General features: G+C 37.8%; 1 protein-coding gene across 11 annotated transcripts in view; it reads left to right on the plus strand.

Annotated features, from left to right (window-relative positions):
- Window positions 1–23,375, plus strand: part of CNTN1 (contactin 1) — a 251,175-nt gene that overhangs the window by 224,294 nt on the left and 3,506 nt on the right. For all 11 annotated transcript variants that reach the window (XM_083820842.1, XM_083820841.1, XM_083820832.1 and 8 more), the window contains 3 exons: window positions 5,027–5,213; window positions 6,758–6,870; window positions 8,026–8,182. In XM_083820842.1, coding sequence (XP_083676968.1) covers window positions 5,027–5,213; window positions 6,758–6,870; window positions 8,026–8,182 — 457 coding nt within the window. The remainder of the gene's footprint in view (window positions 1–5,026; window positions 5,214–6,757; window positions 6,871–8,025; window positions 8,183–23,375) is intronic.

The raw sequence follows: 23,375 nt of genomic DNA on the forward strand, positions 1-23,375 counted from the left end.
GTACCATGAGCAGTGGTATTAGACTCTTGAGTTTCTTCTCTTTTTTTCTCCTTTTTTAAACTAAGTTTTTTTAGTTATCATGACTGTGAAAAAAAGTTAATATCTGACACAGCAATAAGCAGACTAATAGGCATGAATTACTGTCCCATGGAACTCAGTAATGTGTTCATTCTGAGATCCTTTTCTCTAGAACAATAATAAGCCTCATTCTAGCAGAGGGCAGAGCAGCAAAGGGTGAGCCTGTGCTGCTAGAGCAAAAAAAAAGTCTTATGTTCCTGAAGATCAGATATGACATCCCCATCAGCCCTGAAGGAACCATTGTACAGGGCAGAAATAGAGAAGGCTCTTCTGGAAGGTCAGGGCTGTAGGTTACCTTTGTGAAATTATGATATGAGTTGTGGAGAAAAGAGCACAGATTGGGTCAAACTGCATTATAAAATTAAAATGAATAAGTCTGGAAGACTCTATTCATACAGGCATCAGGAAATTTTTCAATACTTATTTTCTAATTATTGCTCAGCTCTAACACTTGTTAGCAAAGTCCCTCATTCACCAGAACACTTTCTCAGTTTCACTTTGGTCTTTATTATTACCTGAAAATGGCATAACTGACCTCTTAAATGCTAGAGTTTAAGAGGTGGGAGTATTCTGAGCAAAATGTCTGGAGGTATTTCACCTGTGACATGATGCTTTTCACACTAGGAGGAGTCAGATTTTTTTGACACTAATGCATACTGTCAGAATGACTGCCCTCATGGTGATGAGTGTGAGCTGATGCATTTTGCCATTATAGGGGAGTGTCCTCAGCTCACACTTAAAGAAGAGATAAAATATGAAAACTATCTCCATCCATACAGAGAATTTCAGATTTATGAGTTCTTGCAATATCCTGCTAAAAGCCACAGCTCTTCAGTGCATGCAATACCAGAGACACTATATATTTCCTGCTATTTCTATGCAACAGATGTTTATTTTACTAAACACGTTTATGGCTATTCACCACCATTGTTCCTCTTACTGAAATATATCATTAGCATTCTCTCTTATTATGAATAGAGTGTCTCTTTTATGTCCCTCCTATGTAAAACTTCCATGAATATGAAAGATGTTGTTCCATGACACTTACAGAAACACCTTCTGATGTATTTCAGTATATTAAAATTTGAATAAAGAAGAGGGTAATGTAGGATAGTGTTTTTTCCCCTGATTTCAACACAGGCAGCAGCTCAAACTCATGATGTCTGAGGCATTCCCTTTCCACAGATCACTGTGTGACCCCTTTGTTGGTTTTGGCTTAACCTCTTCAACAAACTGTAGAGCTGGGGTGAAATACTCTCACTTGTCCCCTAAGGATTCATGGTCTACCCTAACAAAGTAAATGCAGAGCACCAGGAAGAAAACAGACTGTTTGAGATTCTTATCCAAGCTCTGAAATAAAAAAAGAGAGCAAAGTGGGAAAATGTGGATTCTTGTAGCAATGGGGCATATCATTCTAGATACCACTTCCAAAGAGGCAAGAGAGTGAAAAGGAGAGTGAAAAGGAGATTTCTAAGTGTTTTAAAAGACTTTTAAAGTATATGTGAGAAAAGAAACCTAGGAATAAGGTAAAGAAGATGGTATTTTTCTTAGCTATCAAGAGAATCATCTTATTTCAAATTTTTGATTTTCCAAGATCAGTTACAATAATCCAAATAGACGTGATTCACACTCTAGGAGTAGTTAAGTCCACAACATCGCAGCCAAGAACAATAGTATTTGGGATTTAGATTTAATTTATATTACTTCTGCCTGAAATGTAATATGCTCTTTGGTCTAATTTACATTTTCATTCATTGTTCTCACTTGTGTTGTTTGATGCTGTACATTACTTATTATGTCATTGGCATTACTGTAGTGTAAATGAACAGGAGGCTTGTAGGAAGTTTTGCAAGTCAGACGTATTCAAAGGCCTCCAGCATATGCCCTATGTTTAACAAAAGCTTCTCATATAGGGTGTATGTAGCGTTGCCATCTTTAGGTAAAGCAAATAATTAAACGGAATAGAACATACTGAAAATGAATGAATTGGACTTCAACGACCAGTTAATATCTACAGCAAAGCTGCCATTGGTCCTATTTTAACTAATACATATTTGGCTTCCTAGAACTTTACAGATAGCCCTTCGCTTGTTTGAATTTTGAGACAGAGGTAGACCTAATGTCCTCTAGTTCTTGCTGTGCAGACCCTCTCGTGCTTGAGTTAATTAAAGTTAATAGCTAATGGCACACAGCTGTTGCTTTCAACAACAGCAATTTATCTACAACAGTTTGTTAATTACAATCATATAAAAACAATTCTGAGTTGAAGATCATAGGCTTTCAGCTGAAATGACTGTGATGGTTTAGGGTCCCATGCTAGTTTGAAATCATTCATCAAAAACTGAGGTTGCCAGCCTTCCAGAGAAACTTGCAGAATGGAGTGGACACATATTCCTCACTCACTTCAGGGCAAAGGCTGTTCCCTCAGTAAGAAAGCCACCTTGTTAAGTGGGAATTTCATGAGTGGGAGTGCCTAAATTACAGCAAACTGAAATTTCGAATGCTAGTGGATTACATCTCCAAAACACTGTGCAGGACATATATTTGCAGAGCTAAAAATTACCTGCTCATGCCTGCTCAAAGGCAGATATGCATGCCATATTTAAAAATGGGAGCCAATTATAGTTATCACAGGATGAACGGTGGTGGGCAAGACTAAGGCAACAAACACTGACAAGAGACTCTAGTATGTGAATGAGAGTAACCTCTGTTTAGTGATAGTGGCTGTTACAGTATCCAGCACAGTAGTTTTACAATAGGGGAAGAGAAATCCTCTACTGCACTTCTTCTCATTCAGCTACAATACACACTCTGAGGTAAAACAAAGAAATAGTTTTATTAAACATTTAAATTTCAATAAGCAAAAATAAAGTCTTGTCAAATAAAAGTTGTACCCCTATTTTTTAAAGAGGAGAACTGCAATACTAACGCCTTGACAAACTATCTGCTCTTCTAACATATACCTCAACTGAAGTTTCCAAGGAGAAAACTAACATCAGCAAAATAGAAGATTAAAGCAGTTGCTATTTAAAAGACAAAATATCAGGATACCTGATGTCACTAATCAAATCTTACAAAGCAAAATTTTTCCTAGAGCCTGAAATTAACAACAGCATTAGCCTCTTCGTAAGATTTTAAAAGTTCTCATGTAGCATACTCTAAAATCATTATGAAGACAGGCAGAGCTGAGCAGGAATTCTGAGAACAAAAATACTCAAAACCAAAATATAATGGGAACAGCTTTTCAGTTTCTAAGGTTAGTTTAATAATTTATTCTTATGCCTACAGTTATAAAAAAGACAAAACCCAGAAGATACAGTGTTTTACTCTCATTTGCATCTCATGAGGCTATGCAGAATAGCACCCTGCATATGTGGCAGTCCATGTGGAATGGCATCACTTCATTAGTAATTATTAGTAATTAGTAATTATTTTGTTTTTAATTTCTGTTTTGTAATTGCGTCTGAAATCTAAACATAAATATTTGTATCAGTAGCTTGTAAAGAGGTGCATTTTAGGTGCTGCTGGATCGATACTGCTTTTGAAAACCAAGGTTCCTTTTTTTGTCTATTTAAATATGGATTTAAAAAGCTAACCCCAAATAGCAAGCTGTGAAACTCTGATTAAAAATGAGGCCATAAAAACTCAGTATGGCCTGTTCTTTGGTTTAATCTTTGTGTTTATATCTGTCAAGGTTATCTTCATACAATATACCTGAGGCAATATACAACTTTTTTAAATAGAAAATACTTAATTTCAGGGATAACATAATACTACATCTATTTTCTAGGTTGGTTTTTTTTGTGTTTTATTTTGTTGTTGTTTTTTTAATCTCTCGTTTTAATATTTGTGGCCAAGCTGAAGTGCCCTCATATATTGGTAAAAGCAGGTATTTTAAGGTGCCCTTACAGTTCTTTAAAAATATTTTTTACTCAGAGGAAAAGAACTTTTGATGTAGTACGTGATAAAACTTTGAAGTCTAAGGGCCAATTTGGCAGAAGAGCTGCTGTGCACATAGCTCACAGAGAAAAAGGTAACAAATAGATATGTTTAGGTTCAATTATTTTTGAAGCAAGGCTTCTTTGTAAAACTTCTTAATCACTGGAAGAAACAGAAGAAAATGTGTTTATTCATTAGAATCTGTCTTAGTTATGCTTCTCAGACTGGGTCTAAGTATGTCAGGAAGGTAGTATGGCCTGGTGCATATTTACTGAAGAAATGTATAATGAATTAATGTAATGTGGAGCAATTACTTGAAAAAAAATAATCTCACAGGATTTCTATGTACAGTTAATTGACTAAGGATTTTCAGATGTTATAAGTTCACATTGATGCTTTTCCCATATTTTAAGCATTTACAGGTTCTTTGACACTTTGTCTACTTTGACAAATGTCATATTGTATTTTGAAATCTGATTGAATTTATCCAGAGAACTTTAGAAAATGATTAGGTACTTATATCTAGATACACACACATAACATGATTGACTTCTTTTCATTTTTCTATATATAAGTACAAAAGGAATAGATTTATTAAAAATTTTACACAAAATATGAAATCAGTAGCAGAGTATAGTCTACTCTTCAGTGTAGAAAAACAATATTAAAGTTCAGAGTAAAATGCTCAAAAAACAAATCAGCAAGAAAATAGCCTAATTCTTAGAAGGTATTAGCCATTTCCCAGACTTGTAATGACTTAGCTGAAAACAAGTTAAGCCACGGTGTGGACAAGCTTCATAATACAGTCTGACTTAGTCGCTGTTTCTTTATGTCTATATACAGCTTGGTCATAGCCTGGAGAAGAAATTCCATGCTGTTGCTGTTAAATGTCTTTTAGCTCACTTATTACCCAGAGTATGTTGTGTAGAAATACCCAGCATATATTTTTGATAAACTTTCCTTGTAACAAAATATGCTAAGTTTAGTCATTCAATTTGATTGCTTACAGATTCGTTACTGGGCTGCTCATGATAAAGAAGCAGCTGCACAGCGGGTACAAGTAAGCAATCAAGAATACTCAACCAAACTGGAAAACTTGAAGCCGAATACACGTTACCATGTAGATGTTTCTGCCTTCAACAGTGCAGGCTACGGACCTCCCAGTAGAACCATTGATATTATTACCAGGAAAGCACGTAAGTAAATGGAGCATTAGGTTATTTATAAAGTTGTGTACTTCATTATTGCATGTTGTATCATGTCTCTCATGCCCTCAAACTTGGCTTCTCACTCATATGCCATGTGTTCTTCCTTTATGTGGTATTGGTTCTTGGTATGAAAATTTCTACCGAGGCTCTCCTTCCTCACTTTTGTTTCCATATACAATGTGGCTGTCTTACAAAAGGCAGTAAGGAGACACAGGTTTTAAGCTCATAGGATAATTCAGGGTGGAAGTGACTCAGAAGGTCCAACCTCCTGCTCAGAGCATGGTCAGCTGCAAGCTTAGACCAGGGTGCACAGGGTTGGGTCTTGAAAACATCTAGAGATGGAAACTGCAGAACTCTGCAGATTATCAGTGTCTTTCTTGTACTGGGGGGCTCAAAGCTGGGCATGATATTCCAAGTCTCCCCTTAGTGTGGGCTGGGGTGGCAGGACAAGGGGTACTGGTTCTAAGCTGAAAGAGGGTGGATTTAGATTGGATGTAAGGAATAAATTTTTCACAATGGGAGCAGTGAAACAATGGAACAGGTTGCCCAGAGTAATTGTGGATGGCCCATGTTTAAAGTCAGGTTGGACAGGGTTTTGAGCAACCTGGTCTAGTGAAAGATGTCCCTGCCCATGGCAGGGGGGTTGGACTAGATGATCTTTAAGGTCCCTTCCGACCCAAACCATTCTGTGGTTCTAAAGGGTGAACATTCAGACCAAACTTGGACAGCTATACTCTGGCTTTCTGTTTAATCAGTAGGGGGAAGGATTGTATTCTGACTATTAAATTATGACTAATTGCCTTTTTCATTAACGGTATTGATAGCCAGGATCAGGCACTTTTGAAAACTGGGTGATCTGAATCTCAGTCTTGAATTTACATGCCAGGTTTCTGATTATAGCTCCTGATTTATTAATAATACCTAGCTCTAACATATTCTGAGCAAGGCTCAATAAATGCATATTGTGTATTTAAAACACCTATATGGGCTAAAAGTATGTATAACTAATCTGAGGATTTCTGTCAGTAAATAGTATACTGAGCAACTTGGACCTTCAGGGTTCACTTGTGTTGAATAAGACTCCATTTTATAAACTTATTGTGTAAAGTATGATTAATGATTTCTGCAGTGAGGTACTTTGATTACTACTGAGTTAAATGTTTTAGAACTGCCTTTAAATGGTTAATTAAACATTAGATGTCAATGAATAAATATGACTTAAGCCACATTTCAGGGAGGTTCTGAACATAGTTGCGTGCCAGCAGACACACATGGTCAGCAACATAGTAAAGGGTAGTGCTGGCCACTTCTTTTCAACACAGAAAGGCAAACGCACAAAGCAGCCACTGCACAAGCCATACAAAAATTGCCTGGCTGGAGCTGCAGCATTTTGTTCCAGGAAGGAGACTACCCTTTAGCTATATGAAGATAGCCATAATTTTCCTGTTAACATTTTTATATATCAATACAAATGTCATTGAAGGTTTATGAAATCTCGTTTATGTGCACATTATACATATGTTGCTTTTCAGCTCCAAGTCAACGTCCAAGAATTGTCAGTTCTGTAAGATCTGGTTCAAGGTACATCATCACCTGGGATCATGTGAAGGCAATGTCAAATGAGTCTGCAGTTGAAGGATACAAAGTATGATCTATGAAAATAATTTCTATCTTTGTGTATCCTACGTGAGCTGTATTTTGTAAACAGTGATGCATTTTGATACCTAATTGGACTTAAACATAGTTGCATGCTAAAGATGACAGCACTGTGCTCAGAGATCACAAATACCCAGCAGTCTTAAAGCCGGTGGGCCTAGTCAATGTGATAAGAAAAACACTGTGCCACTGACATGCATTTGGGTAGTGAGCCATGTTATGGAAAAGTTTAGATCTTTTGTGACAGCAACAACCTGATTTCCCATATTATATTTGGTCATATTATATTTTCCCAGATTATATTTGGTCTATCGGCTAAACAGAATGATTAAAAAAGCTACACTTCAATTGTTTCTCCTTGTAACAGCTGCATTGTTCCAGCTTTCCTTTCCCATCTCCATGGGAACTACAGTTCCTGGAACACAAGTTCTTTAACGTCAGAGAAGGAAGGGAGAATAAGTGAAAGGACACTTAACCTCAAAAGATTCAATTACTGTGTAACTACAGCAAGTGTGTATACTAACTATTGAGAGTATAGAAAGTTCAAAAATTAATTCCTGTTTAAGATTGCTCTTTGATTGGAAGTAAGAAAATTAGTATCATATTGTACATGTACAATTTTTCCTTGAGGAGTTTAATTACTTCCTGGGAATTGCTGAAAGCGTTTCCCAGAGATGATTCAAGAAAGAGTGGAGATCTGTTCTAAAGGTCCCCCAAGACATACTGTCACATTTGTCATAGTTTAATAGCACTGAGTAGATAACAAAATTTTTTCTTTTATAAAAATGGTAATAAGTTTTATGTCAGACAACCCAACTGAGAAGTGAGACTTTTATTTGATGTTCTTTGCCACCCTCCATTATTATCCTCCATCATTCAAGTACATATTCTGAATGGAGAAGCTGAAACTATTTTTCAAATGGTGGCGTAATTTTATAACAGTGAAAACAATGAGAAAACATTCTGTCTAGATTGACCTTATGTAAAAATGGAAAAAGTAGTATTTGCCACTGTGTTTTGAGATATATAGGTTTCATTCATAAATAAAAACCTAAAACTTTTTAATTCACTCACTGTGCATATACAACTGTGTTTTTGTGGAAATGTAGCATTTCAGTAACTATAGTTACTCTGACTTTCCTAGGTGTTATATAGGCCAGATGGACAACACGAAGGCAAGTTGTTTTCAACTGGAAAACACACAATAGAGGTCCCAGTCCCCAGTGATGGTGAATATGTTGTTGAGGTCCGAGCACACAGTGAAGGAGGAGATGGAGAAGTAGCTCAAATTAAAATTTCAGGTGAGCTGAAAGAAATTCCTTTTTTCCTTCCAATGCTCCTTGGAAATCTTAGAATAAATACTTTCCTCTTATACACTATCTAGAGATAAGCACACCAGCTCTTCAACACTGATGACTGTCTGCACTGGTAATTATGGTTTATCTTAAAATCTTGCTGACAACTGATAATACACACAGGATGCTTCAGCAGCAGCCCAGCTCAATCCTGGATGCACTGCCAATTTTCCAAATATCACTGTTTCTACTGGTGCCAGCAGTTAGGCTGCCAGTTTTAGTAGAGTACTTCAAGCACAACTACCCAGTGCAGGCCTCGGACTCAAGAAGTCTGCTTGCAGTAATCCTATAGCTCCTAGTATCTGTTAACCTCTGCATCTCATTCCTTCGTCAACTGCCTTGAAGAGGAGAGAAAGTAACAGAAAAGTAAGTGGTCCACAGTGGTCCACAGACCACTTGCTAGGGGAATTCCACTTCTCAGGGGAGAAGGGAAGCTGTAACACATACAGATGAATAAGCAATGAGAAATGCAAAGTGCTCAACTTTGGAGTGGTTCAGATGATTAGTAAAGAGGGTGGATGAAGCTGATTCATCTTGTGCTCAGTATTGACTCTAAATACAAGGTCAGACATGGTCTGCACATCTCTTTCCTGTTAGTTTTGTAATTTAAGTAGTGCCTTAGCACAGGTTACAGGTCAATAATTGTGTTTTGAAATTTGCTGGTGAGTGAATTCTTAATCCATTTAGCATATGCTCTACTAATTGTATCATTTTTTTCATGAAAATGTCAACCACTTTAGAAAAACCATAATAAATTGCATTATATTATCATACTCCTCGGGAATCACTTCACATTTTATGAGTTGTAAAAAAGTTGAAGCAGCTGTTATCTTTTGGACGTATATTATTAGGTCATCTTTGTATCACACATATATTATTATCTACTATCAGTGTGGTGCAAAGACCTTGTAGGTTGCAAACTGGAAGCAGAACCGTCATGCCAGCACAATGTTGAACACAAGCTATTAAGTATTGACAGTAAGGCCTGTCCCAAACCCTCCTGTACAGAGATAGCACCTCTCCTTTGTTAGCACCTCTAGAAGAGTTAGTGCTCTACAAATGCTAGTTTTGCATTGCTCTGTGTTCCACACTGCAGATAAGTTTTGGGATGCAACTTCTCCTGTATGCCAGATAGATAGGGAGGCACGGTACCTCAGAGGGCAGCATTCCCTGGAGTCAATTTAGGAAAGAAGACTGAAAAGAAGACAAAAGACAGGGCAGTCTCTTTGGTATATGCATTTTATAGAGAACTGGGTGAGAATTTCATGCTATTTCTGTAAACAAACCATGCTTTTTCTAAAGAGCAGAGAGAAGTACAGCTTTAATACCTAAACGTGGGAAATTCCATCTGCTAATTTTTATTAGCAGGCAATTTTCCAGTAGTGTGAGATGGTTTAGAATAATTATCCAAAAAGGATAATTATTGAGAACTACGTTACAAAATGGTGAGAAGATTTTAAGTAATTATGATTTTTCTTGGAAACTTGCAGAGGAGAAGACCTGGTTTCCTAGAAATGTGTGTTCTGGTGGTCAGCAGGACAGAATGGAACTTAAATATTTAGGGAAAGCAAAGCATAAGGCATTTTATCTAATTCAGAGAGGACCACTGCCTTCAGGCATCTGATTCCAAAATTTACAAGCCAAATTAATTCCATATATAAGTGACTGGGGAGAATTATGAAACTAGAACAGGGATTCAAAATAGCCTGGATGCTGACCAGGACTGACCAAATCCTAAGCAAACTGGAAGCATGCACCGAAGAGAGAGGAATGTCTAGAATATCTGTGTGTCTTCCAAATTGGTGTTTTGCTGCTATTCATTTTGTATCAAATCCAAAGTAATCCACCTTATACATGTGACTTAGGTATCTATGTTTCCATTAAATCAGTTGTCATCTAGGATGTAATTCAGATGTTTAAACATTCAGAAACTTAAACAAAGCCTGTAGCATTTGTCATGCCCTAAATTACCAGGGACATCCACATAATGCTGGCAGGCATTACAGGATCTACAAGAGATCTACATCTAGAGTAGATCTACAGAAAATATAGAATCTAGATCTTATGGATCAGCAACTGGAGGCCAGGCAGGAAGTTAGAAGGCATTTTTGGCCTATATTTCAGGCATCTGATTTGCACTTTTTTTTTTTTTTGCAAAAAAACATGTTCTTGGTTTGTGTGGCTGCTATTGCTGTGCTAGGCTAGAGCGTTGTCAGTATGTTGTAGATGTGCAATTCTAAGCACTTGCTGAGATACGTCTTTCACTGGTTTAAGTTCAAGACCATCTAGTTCAAGAACCCTAACTGGCCCTAAGGCTTAAATTTAGGTATTAAAACTACAGCACATTTTAACAAACGTAAGTTAAATTTGAAAATCAAATGTAAAAGAATCCAGAAGTGTATGTTATTTCTAGCACCTTGTCCAAGGCAGAAACTTTTTTTTTTTTATATTTTTCTCCTCTTTCTCATAGAAAACCCAGGCATAGGCTGAAGAGGGAGGCAAAACATCCTGACAACTTTACTCTCATATAACAGTCAACTTCTCAAGGGATATACAGTTTTTGTTGAGTATGATATAAAGGAAGTTTATCAAACACAGCCATCTTACATGCATTTCTTTTTAGTGAGCATCTTGAAATGGAAGTGCTTATCATAAAATCACTCACTGCATTTATGTTGGGCTGCATTTCATCATATCACTATAATCACTATGAACTAGTAGTGAACTGTCATATTCTGTTGACCAGTGCTTGTTGTACAGTTAGGGGTATTACAGAATCACAGAATTGTAGGGGTTGGAAGGGACCTCGAAAGATCATCAGGTCCAACCCCCCTGCCAAAGCAGATTCCCTAGAGCAGGCTGCCCAGGTAGGCGTCCAGACAGGCCTTGAATACCTCCAGAGAAGGAGACTCCACAACCTCCCTGGGCAGCCTGTTCCAGTGCTCCATCGCGCTCACCATGAAGAAGTTCTTTCGCATATTGGTGCGGAACTTCCTGTGCTCCATCTTGTGGCCATTACCCCTTGTCCTGTCCCCACAAACCACTGAAAAGAGGTCGGCCAAATCCCTCTGTCTCCCACACCTCAGGTATTTATAAACATTGATGAGATCCCCTCTCAGTCTTCTTTTCTCCAGGCTGAACACACCCAGGTCTCTCAGCCTTTCTTCATAGGGAAGATGCTCCAGGCCCCGTATCATATTTGTGGCCCTCCGCTGGACTCGTTCCAGGAGATCCCCGTCTTTTTTGTACCGGGGAGCCCAGAACTGGACACAGTACTCCAGGTGAGGCCTGACCAGGGCAGAGTAAAGGGGGAGGATCACCTCCCTTGACCTGCTGGCCTTGAGCTTGCTGGCTCCTTTTAATGCACGCCAGGATCCCATTGGCCCTCTTGGCCACGAGGGCACACTGCTGGCTCATGGTCAACCTGTCGTCCACTAGGACCCCCAGGTCCTTCTCCTCAGAGCTCCTCTCCAGCAGGTCATCCCCCAGCCTGTACTGATACATGTGGTTGTTCCTTCCCAGGTGCAGGACTCTACATTTGCTCTTATTAAACCTCATTTGGTTTCTTCCTGCCCATCTCTCCAGCTGGTCCAGGTCTCACTGGATGGCAGCACAGCCTTCTGGCATGTCAGCCACTCCTCCCAGCTTTGTGTCATCGGCGTACTTGCTGAGGGCAGACACTATTCCCTCATCAAGGTTGTCGATGAAGATGTTGAACAAGACCGGATCCAGCATCGACCCCTGGGGAACACCGCTAGTCACAGGTCTCCACCCGGACTCTGCGATACCGATCACCACCCTCTGAGCTCAGCCAGTCAGCCAGTTCTCAACCCACCTTAATGTCCACTCCTCTATCCCACGCTTTCTCAGCTAAGTATGGAGATGCTTTGCAAGACCATTATCATAAATTCATCAGCTACACAATTTTAGATTCATTCTTGAGATACCAAAACCAGTTGAAGATTGCAACTACTTGTTTAACCAAAGGAGTCCGTTCCAATGGCTAATAATAGGCTTATCTGTTTTCTCTGAAACATGTGAATGGCTGAGATTTTTTTTTGTCTCTTTTATGCTTTTTGGATTGCAGTGCTTTCTCATAATGCTAGTGTTAATGCAATTAAAGCAATCTTGCAGTCAGTCAAAACTAAAACCATACGGTACTTTGTTCTTTTCTCACTTCACTTGTGTAGCTGCACTGGCCTCAATAATTAACTGGCAGTTAATTTATGCCAGGGAAAGGAAAAATAGAAGCAAGCTCTCAAATCTTAAAATTTCATCCATAAGGGAGGAGGGTAACTTCTTATTTAGGAAAATACTGTGAAAAAAAAATGAAGATACCGTGCACTTTCACCTTCAAATATGAAATCAGGTTAATGTTTCACTTTAAATAGCAACATGGACAAAAATGTATTTATATATTGTATATGCTTGCAGCAAGAAAACAAAATTATAGCCTCTCTGTTTACACTACTTACGTATATGTATATGTATATATGAATCGCATTTGCCAGAGGCATATTTTATGATCCTGGAAAAATATTTACTTTGAAGTATGCAGCTTTTTCAAAGCAAAATGCAAAATTCTTACCCAGAGTAACTCAAACAAACATTTTAATCATTTTATCTTTTCATTTCTTTTTTTATTACGATTTAAAGGGGATATTAATATTTATTGCACATATTATTATCAAGTAAATAAGGTAATCATTCACTTTTCATGTAGAACGGTCAAAATCTTTTGATAATAATTTGAAAATGTCCCTCTGTTGCAAAGATGGTTGCAGTAATAAGAAAACTAAGAGGAGAAAGCAGGTAAAAATCATGAGAAATGCTTATGAAAAGAGGCCTCTAACTATCTGCATATTGCATGACAGTGCTGTGTTACTGATCTTGGAACTATTATGCATAAGGTTCTACTAAACTAAGAATATACATCCAAAAGAACTCTCCTCTATGAGAATTATAATTTTCACAGTGCACTTGACAGTTTTCTCATGACTGAAAATTAAGTAGAAAATACTCAGGACAACCTCTAACGTGGTACATAAATCTGCCTAAAGCAACTTCTTTGGTTTTCTCTTCTTTCTCTTGATTTTCCTTCATCATGACATTTCATTTCATCACAGTTCTAATTTATTAGTGGGGCCCAGTTTCAAACCTTACTTTAAGAATTACGAATTGGTAACTTCATGTGTTGCAATATATTGAGTGCTAGAACAAGCATTAGAACAAGCCATATTTTCCTTAATTTCTTTGCTTTTTCTTGTATTTAAACTCAACAGTAGACAGACTGTGAAAATGTTTTCTTATCTGGTTATGTTTTTAGTATGCATGATCCTATGATAATCCCAATGCTGTTAATTTTGTCATTTACGTTTATTTACATGGGGAAGTCTGGATACATGGGAAGTGTAAATGCAAGAAAATTTCAGGTTTAGTTGTAATGCTCATAACTAAGCTGTGCAGTGGCAGTTGAAAGGCTTTATAACTAGAAATTAGATGTGTGTACAGAGATTTAAAACTCAACAGAGTTTCTAGAGAACAGTAACACACGAACAAAAGCAGTATAGATTATTCATTATCAGAATCATGCTAACAAGACAGTAGTTGCTACATATCAGAAAACAGAAAAAGTGGCTACTGTCTTTTAAAGGACCTTGCAACTTCCTCCCATGCACTTCTTTCATCTTCAGTCTGAGTTGCTACGTGCCTGACTGTGTGAGCTTGGGAACTGCCTGCAAATTCCCAACTGATGGCTATTGCTTGGTCATGTGTGCTTGGGAACTCTGTAATGCCTTTCAACATTAGCAAAAAAAAAGAAATTTACCTCAACTTGAGACACTTTGTTACATGTTTTAACTCATTACAGGTCAGAGATTTTTCTAGCAAGAATGCTATAGAAAGATGTAACTGTCACAGAAAACATACATTTTTAAACTGTTGTTGGATCTCAAAAAGCAAAGCTTCTAAAGATTCCAAAAGATGTTTGAGAAAGATACTAAAAAAATACAGAGAAAGTCAAGTGAGGGTACCTCACAGGATGAGGAGTGTAAGAGAGGCAAGGAATCTTCAGCCAGGCTAAGGATGGTAAGGTAGTCATGAATAGTAAGGAAAGTAAGTAGGAAAATATTATTCACTTTTCTCCACAGTGTGAGAACAAAGGTACTCAGTGAAAGCAGGCAGTAGGTTGAAAACTATCCAAGTAATACTCTTTTACATGGCACAAAATTAAATTGTGCAACTTCCTGTGCCAGGATGTTGCCCAGGACAGACTTGATAGATACTTGCTCTATCACTGCTTTATTTAAAACAATGTCCTATATCCAACTTGTGACTGAGGAGCTACTGACTGACAGAAGTAGCGAAGAATATGAGATGAAAGTTGTATTCTGCATGCAGTGAATTCATCTTTCTTTCTGCTGCATTTGTTACAGACCTCTGTTGGAGTCCTGAATGGGACAGGCCTTTCTTCTGACTCACTGAGGCTGACCCTATACTCCCAGCTTCAGTAAAGTGTACTATGAAATGCCTGAATAAGATTTAGTTGACAGACAAAGGATTAGTTCTTCTTTAGAAATCGTTTCATACTCTTTTTACTGTTCTCAGCAGTTTGGATGTTACTCACCAATCAATGTCTGACTTCTAAAATGAGAAGAAGAAAAATAAATTGAGCTTCACTGTGCAGTTAGGAATACCTTTTTGAAAAAAAATGGCAAGATTTTGGCTGCCACTGTTTCATTAGGGCCATCAATTCATCAATGAATTAATGGTGTGGCATTCAAAGTTAATTTGGCTGAGTTTTTCTTCATTATTTTATTTCCTTATTGAGATACATCATATGGGTATTATGGGTATTTTAAGCTTTCTCGTTAGACCTACACAGGAACACTATACTCCATCTCTTTTATGAAGCAAATTGCTTGTTATTTTACGTTTGATTTGCCATTAGAAGAAGATGGAGGAAATATGAAAGTTCCATATGTATTTTAACTCTTTTTTTCCTTAAATGTAGCAACATAGCAAAAGGCAGAAATCACAGTAAAAATCACATAGCCCATAGAGTGAATGCCAAGATTAGTATTTTGCTTTAATATAGTAATTCCTTTGATGCATAATGATTTAATTTTATACAAATGCATATTCCACTTTTACTTCTTCATAGGGCAACTGTTGAACTATATTTATACAGTAGTTTTAAGTGCTTTGAGAAATCAAAGGTAGCCAACTGGTGTTTGGAGTGGTTTAAAGTAATCTTTGGAGAACTCATCTCATTATTTTTTCCCCTTAATAATCTAGACAGGATAGCAGACGTGATCACAGGGATGAAGGGATGAAGAAGGGAATGCTTTCTAGCCATAACCAATTCTTACATGTTTTAATTTTTAGTAGCAAGCAGTGGAACTGCGTTATTCAAATCCTTGTGGTATTTTTTAAGTTCAGTGGTTAACAGTCTTCACAAACTTCACAAAACACAAACTTCTCAGTTTTGTGTACCTAACCTAGACAGACTACTTTTTTTCTCAGTGAGGAGAATGATTCAGAAGTCCTAGGTTAGACATCATCTCTTACACATCTTTTGTTAAAACCTCTCTTGTGTAACAGAAACCAGTGATTTTCTGACAGATGACATTAGTGATCTTTTTTTCTAGTTACTTCACTGGCAAAGTCCAACCGACTTCAGAAAACCTTTTTGGTAATAAGGAAGGCACACATCTCTCTAATTTAGTATTAAGAAAGTACCACTGAGTCCAGTTCCTTTAATAAACACTAAGGTTGTATAGTTCGGTGGCAAGAGGCTATCTAACAGAAGTGCATAATGGTATAAAGAACAAAAATGATAGATCCAAAGTCTAGATAATGTCAGATGATATCACATAGGGCAGTGGTCTGAAACTGCAATTTGGAAAGTTTAGACTAGACTTAAAGAAAAATTTCACCAAGAAGTGAAATTTCAGCACTGGGACAGGTAACCCAGAGAGCATGTGCTTTTTTCATCTTTGGAGGTTTTTGTGTCTCAGCTAGGCAAAGCTGTGACTGGGGACATCCAATGTTGGTGACAGGCCTGATATGAGTGGGAAGTCAGACTAAATCACCCCATATGCACCTTCCAAACAGGCATTTTGTGCTCCTATGAGCTGAATAACTTCTGAACTTCAGATCTGTTGATGGTACATTAAATGATGTTTCATTAGAAGTACAGTTTGTTCCGTGATTATTTGGCAGATTTGAATTCATGTATAGATAGATGGATTTGTTACTGCAGGTATAAAACATAGGTAGAAATCACATATTTGTTAAGTCAAACTTATCTTTTAAGTGCTAGTGACCATATAGGAAATATTTGTGTGTATTTTTGTCTCCCTTTCATAGCTGTATTAAGTAGTTCATCTTATTACATACTGAAATGCTCCATGCCCTTTTCAGAATATTCGAAGGACTTAGATGTCAGATTGTTTTTGCCTTTAAAGGTTAATGCCATATATTTCACTTTCACTGTGCTCTAAAGCCTGTTTGTAGAAGCAATAGATGGAGAATTGAAGGCAGAATTGTCTTAGAACTAGGCGTTATAAGAGTGCTACCAAGGTACCTGGCCTGTCTATGTGCCTGTTCAACACAATTATATTAAGCTAGCATGGAAGGGAAGGAGCAATATTAACTCTGTCAACGTAGGAAGTGTCAGAAGAATCTTTCATCTCAGCTCATCTGAATATTTCTGAGTATCAGATTCAGTGTTTGTGTCTTTTAGCTATAGAGATGTTGAAATAGGAACTGTATCAGGAGAGAAAATCTAACAGTAGGTCAATTAAAAAATTTCTTCCCCAGAAGCCTGACAATTTGCACAACCCAAGAACTTTTGTTTCATTGGTTTTAGAGACTAAATTAATCACAGAAGTTTGAACTGAAGAGATGTTAGGCTTACAGCTTGTGTAAGTCTCAATGTCTAGTCAATTCTGTTTCTGCTACATCTGTTTCCAAGAACACAGGAAATTTCAAAACTGTAGTATTTTCCCATCAATTCACTACCATTTTGCACCTGAAGTTCCTGCTGTTCACCCATTGTACCATTTGGTTGTATAAATGTGAGCTATTTGCAAGTGAAAAGGAGTGACTTATCTGGTGTATACTTGGGACATACTTATTTGCAAAAACATTCACAAATCCTTGTTTTCTTGAATAAAGAAGAGCAGGCTCCTCACTCAGAAATCCCCAGACATACCACTTCACCAAAGATCTGCCCTTTTTCTTCTTTTCAGGGCTACAATGAAACTTTCTCTTTTAGCCTCCCATTTTTTTTTCTTCCTGAAATATTAGCCCTTTCTGATTAAAAACCTGTTACGAGTCACTCAGAGGAAGATCAATTTCCTCTGAGTGGTTATCAACTATAATTTCTGAGGCAATGCAGAACGTATCCATGTGGAACATTCACAGCCAAGTGTTTTGCCACACCAGACAATCGGTGTAATTACAAATGAGCTTTTCTATATGGACAAGCTATGAAAACTTGCTCCAAGCTCCTCCTGCTGCTTCAGCAATTTCCAGCAGCGAACACCTCTTCTTAGCTGAAGACATGATTCAGCCTTACTTGGTCTGGCAGTAATCCTGGTGCTTCTTGTAAGCCAGTTTGTCAGGAGTGATTGCTCGCAATAGAGAGACAGAGCAGATGCTGAGAGGTATGACAAGCCTTTATGTCACAGAAACTACCCTGAAATTCACAACGTGTGTGAGCTACAAATGCAACTTTTGCCTGGGTCACAAACGGGCCTTCACAAATTTTTCTTGCTATTATTGTGTGTACCACTTTAAAAATACATTTTAATAATGCTACCTGTGATCTTCTACTTAACTATCCATGCAAGATAATCTGTAATGAGCATTACAGATGTGAAGGGGAAGAGGACTCTGATAAATAATTCACATTTATTGAAATTTACTAATAGTCTGCCAACTGAATATTATCTCATTTTCCTCAGAGTCTAACGCATCTTTTCATGTTGGCAGCCCAGGTCTCCAGCAGGGCTAGAGTCAATAGAAAAGAAGCCCATGCAGCTGCCAGTGGGCACTGCCAGCAAGCCAGGTGCCATTGCCAGAGCAAAACAAAGAAGTTCACTTGGCTCTGGGATACAGCTTCTCAAGTAGAAGAAAAAAGACTAACACAGTGGGTGGAAAAACCACCCAGACCATCAGTAGTCCTTTAAACATGTTTTTATGTTCTGTCTCTTGTTCTTGTAATAGTTTTAAAACTGTTCTAGAGCTACACAGAAAACATTAGCACAGCACAAAGCACAGGCAAATGCACAGCATATACATCTACTCTGCTGCAAAACTGTAATTCACAGGGCTGTGAATTACTCTGTAGAGCCTTTCTTGAAATGTTTATGGCATAGACAAGAGGAAAATTTCCTCATACCTAAACAAAGGTATTCCTAGACAAGGGAAAGTTGGACTTACGACTTAGCAATGCTGCCACTGACGCTAGATAAACATATTCTAATTAGTTCAGTTATTTTCCATTTCCATGAATAGGGATAGAAGAATTTTAAACATGCCTGCTGATATTTCCCATTTCTTTTGCAGCAGCCTTTCATGAAGACACAATTTCTGTCTGGGACAAGTGGAATTTCTTTTCAGAAGCCAGTTCACAGACAACAAACCCACACACTTATTTTATGCAATTTAACCTAAAAAAAAAAAAAGTATTTTCTCCCTTCCCAGTTTACTGTCCTACCTGGATAAACATGAAAACACTCAGAAAACAGATATTGATGAAACCCAGTAGATGCTAAAGAAACTTATGAACAGCTTTCAGAAGATCTGAACAGGCAAAAATCCCCTAAAAAACTAAGAAAACTGATGTAATTTAATACAAATTAAGTCTTGAACAATCATTCCTGACAACAAAAGGGGAGAAGGAGTTTTGCCACAACAGGATCAGCTCATTAATAGCCAAAGAACAGCTTGAAGTTTGTGTACGTTGGCAGGACAGACATTTTCTCACTGAGAAAGAGAAGTTATTTATGTATGACAGTTTCACAGATGACCAGTAACTAATTTCCTGGTTTGCAGACCTGATGAAAGTAAGATTTCTAAATAGTCCTGTACATTTTTTTTACAGTCCAGTATAAAAAAAGATACTAATGTTGGGAAAAGGACCAGAAATGTCTTATCTTTAAGATAAGTAACATTTAAAGAAAGTAATGACATATTTTTAATATCAGGTCATTGCGAAGTCTTGGGAAATATATAGATGTCTGAATTGTTTTAATGCTTGTTTCATTTAGGCGTGAAACTAATTTCATTCCTTTTGAATGTAATTGGAAACATGTTGCCCATTGTTCAAGATGCCAGTAAAATTTGAGATCTCCAGTCGTGTAAAAAGTTTCATCCTAGACTTTTAATGATTGAAATGGCAATGCAGAATATGAAATACAAATGGAAAGCTGTGGATTAGTGGGATTTTACCGGGAATTCCTGTGGTATGTAAAGGTCTTGCTGAAGGCAAACCTGGCCAGCAGTAGGCCAGGTTCATTTACTCAGGTAAACAGCCATTCATGAGAAAGTTATCCCTAAAGGCTCCTGAGAACAGAAGACAGGAAAATAGTTATGATAACTGCATGCATCACACACAAATTGTATTCAATTTTAAGCTATGTTCTTGGTATATGTTTCTGTAGATAGTTTAGTCCTAGGCTTAAAAAGATCAACTACAGGAACTCTATAGCAGACAGTAGTAAGGCCTCCATGGGAATACAGGAAGAAAACAAGATTTCACAGCAAATGTTTAGGGCTGTTGGGAAAAAAATGCATTTAAGGTATGTGTTTCATGTTTATTTGAAAGAAATGAGGAATCTTGATCTGATGTCCACACATAGTGGGTATTAGGAGTGGTAATTAGGTCATGTGATACTCATTTGGTTTTGGCCCCTACTTTGGTGGCTGTAGCTTGCAATAGCATGCACGCTGGAGACATAAGATACTGGCTGAGAGTACAGAACAAACATGACGCTGAGGAGAGAATGAAGCTTTACATGCTAAATATATCCAGCTCATACCTGGCTAGACTTCAGGAGATGTTCAATAATCATTCTGTTTTAATTTACATCCACATGTTTATCTCTGCATATTCACTAAGTCTTAATCCGGCATTTCTCTATTTTTTAAAAAGATTGTTAAAACTGACAGATCACAACTGCTTTACTCTATTGCACAGAATTAAATCCTGTGGTTTGTACTCAGGCAAAAGTTACATTAATTTCCATTCATGAGCTACAGGAATATATGGGCTGTCATGCAGTGGTGAATAATATTTCAAGTAAAGTATGGTTCCTGACGTGTGGGTCCGTAATCTAACAAGAAGAAAATAAAAAAAAAAAAAAAAGAGAGAGAGAAGAAAAATTTAATGTGCATTTATTGTCCTAATGTTCTGCTGATGAGCTGTCTGAGGGTAGGATTTGCTTCACTGTGGAAAGCTGTTGTAAGCATCTGTGCACCAGTGCCTAAACCTTGAAGAAACTGCTGCAATGGGGTAAACTGCTAGCTCTCAATTCCGGAGCTAGTGAATGCGTCTCAGGGGAAGACTTATTATTCCTTTCTCTTTGTAGAATAGTTACATGGAAATAGAAATTTCCTGGTACTTGCTCATCATCGAGCTTCACTCAGAAAACTTTTTCTTCATGTTTTCTTTCATCAGAAGCATTCAAAATGGGACTTCAGTTGTGTCTTCCCAACTGCATTTTCCTATTCTGACAAAGACAGAATACATTCTTGTGGATATTCTTAGGTCCAGAATCTAGAACATATTTTCTGTGGCTATTATTTGTTCATTATAAATGACAACATTGATATTTGTGTATAGAGACTACAAAAAATATTCACGTCTTATAAGTCACTAAAAGTACGGATAAATATACCCCCATACTTTCACAATTACCAAAATGTGCAGTTGTTATGTATGAGAATACATTTGAACATAAGTTTATGTATGTCTTAAGCATAAACCTCCTCCATTTATGGATACTTACGAAAGCAATCTTTCAATATTTTCCTTCATTTACCTTTTACTGAGCTGCACTGTGTACAGCTGATTTGAGGCAATGGAGAAGTATTTGTTGGTCTCTTGTCTTGTTTTCCAAATGCTTGGATATCAGAAAGTACTTCAGAAGAAATGCTGACTTCAGAAAGGAACCCTACAGTATTAGGGGAAAGGGTGGGAGTGGGAGCAGAGTTTTTAGAGGTCAGAAGCAAGAGAAAGCTGAGGGTGGAGTTTAGTACAGGGGATAGGAAAGAGAGCGGAGCAGCAGAACGTCATCATTTGAGTGAGGAGCAGAGTCAGGAGGAGTTAGATGGTGGAGTTGGAGGGTGGAGAAGAAGAATAGTACAGCTGAAGTTGAAAATAAATTATCTGGGGAAAGCCCCAAAATCCTGGGTTCATGGCAGAGATGCTGTGGACTTTCTTCCTGGCTGGACATTAGAGAAACCAGGATGATGTGAAAATACTTGTTCCCACCTCCTGTGGCAGAAAAAAGTGGGGGAATAGTTGGCTCCATCTCTGAGGCTGTTTTCTGAATAGATCTCTGTCGCGGTTTGCATGAAGCTTCAGCCAGGGGTCAGGAGACACTGCCTTTCAGTCTGCCTTTCTAGTAGCACTTAAATTCACTGCAGAAGGCCTCCTGTTTGCTAGTGGCTTATGGTCCCCTTTCTGTTAAATGACTTGCACCATGAATCTTGCATATCTTGTGTGGTATTTGGCCACCTCATAAGCATCCTTCCATTCCTGGGATGGGGAGGGTGCACACAGATTTTGGCTGAAAGATGTCATTAGACCCAGCTCTTTCCAGTGGTACACATATACTATGTATATCTGGTGGAACATAATTCTTCCCACCATACCAATGTTCAGGAATTGGTTGGGAAGAGCGGTAGTCAGTCAATTGTAAGGAAAGAAGAATAAGCATTCTAGGTTGAGATATGATCCCAACTGGCTTTCCAAAGAATTGCATGAAAAAAATGTTTGGGGCCAAATGAGGAGAGGAGATAGTGCTATGAACACGGGCAACTGCAGATAAAGACTCAAGACTCAATTTTCTTCTCAGAAAGAGTAGTCAGACATTGGAAAGGGTTGCCCAGGGAGGTGGTGGTGTCACCATCCCTGGGGGTGTTTAAGGGAAGGTTGGACATGGTGCTTAGGGACATGGTTTAGTGGGTGACATTGGTAGTAGGGTGATAGTTGGACCAGATGATCTTGAAGATCTTTTCCAGCCTTAATGATTGTATGATTCTATGAATTAAATGACTGTGCAAAGAAGAAAAGCTCTCTCTAGTACAAAGATTAAGACTGTATGTGATCATCCTTAGTTGGGACTTGTTTGGGGGGCAAAGCTTTCATCCTGGACTTGCAAATAGTACAAGTATAGTACATCACAGAAGACACTGATTAGAAGGAAGTCAAACCTATACTGAGACATTTCATGAAAACCCCATCAGAGACAAAATCCCTGCAATTATGTATATAGGAACCACAAATGAATAATATTACTTTTATATATCTACAACTGACTGATGAGCTGGTGAATCCAGGAGTTTTCTGTTTTGGACTTGGCCCACATACTTTATGAAAATTGTTTTTGTTATCACTCAGTTTCATTTCATCTAGTTTCCTTACTTTCTTCTTATTATTGTGGATAGGAAATACTGTGAGAAGTAAACGCTTGAGGGAACTTACTGGTATTTAGTTGGCCAAATTCTCACTTCAAAACAGCATTTTTTTCACACTCTATCTTGTTTTGCTAATTTATAATTAGTTAAGTGCTTTAGTAATAGGAGGCTTGAGAATGAATATAAGCTCTTTACTTATACTGAAAGATGCAAAAACTTCTCGGGCATCTGCATAAAACCTACACATCTGTCTTTCTGGAAGCCTGCATGAAGTTGGAGAAAATTACGTGATTTATGTGGCTGTGCAAGATGTGCCTGACAAGGAGATGTGAATGCTACTTTGGGACTTCCTATGAAAGAATGCTTGAAATTTGGTGTACTGTGCCTGTCATTAGCTAAATTAGGACTACCTGCTGAAATCTATGCTGCTTGTTTCACGTGTTACCTTTTCAGTCTATTTTTGTCCTCATTCAGAGGAACATTGACT

This window comes from Anser anser, assembly GCF_964211835.1.
Source record: "Anser anser genome assembly, chromosome: 1".
Lineage (NCBI taxonomy): Eukaryota > Metazoa > Chordata > Aves > Anseriformes > Anatidae > Anser > Anser anser.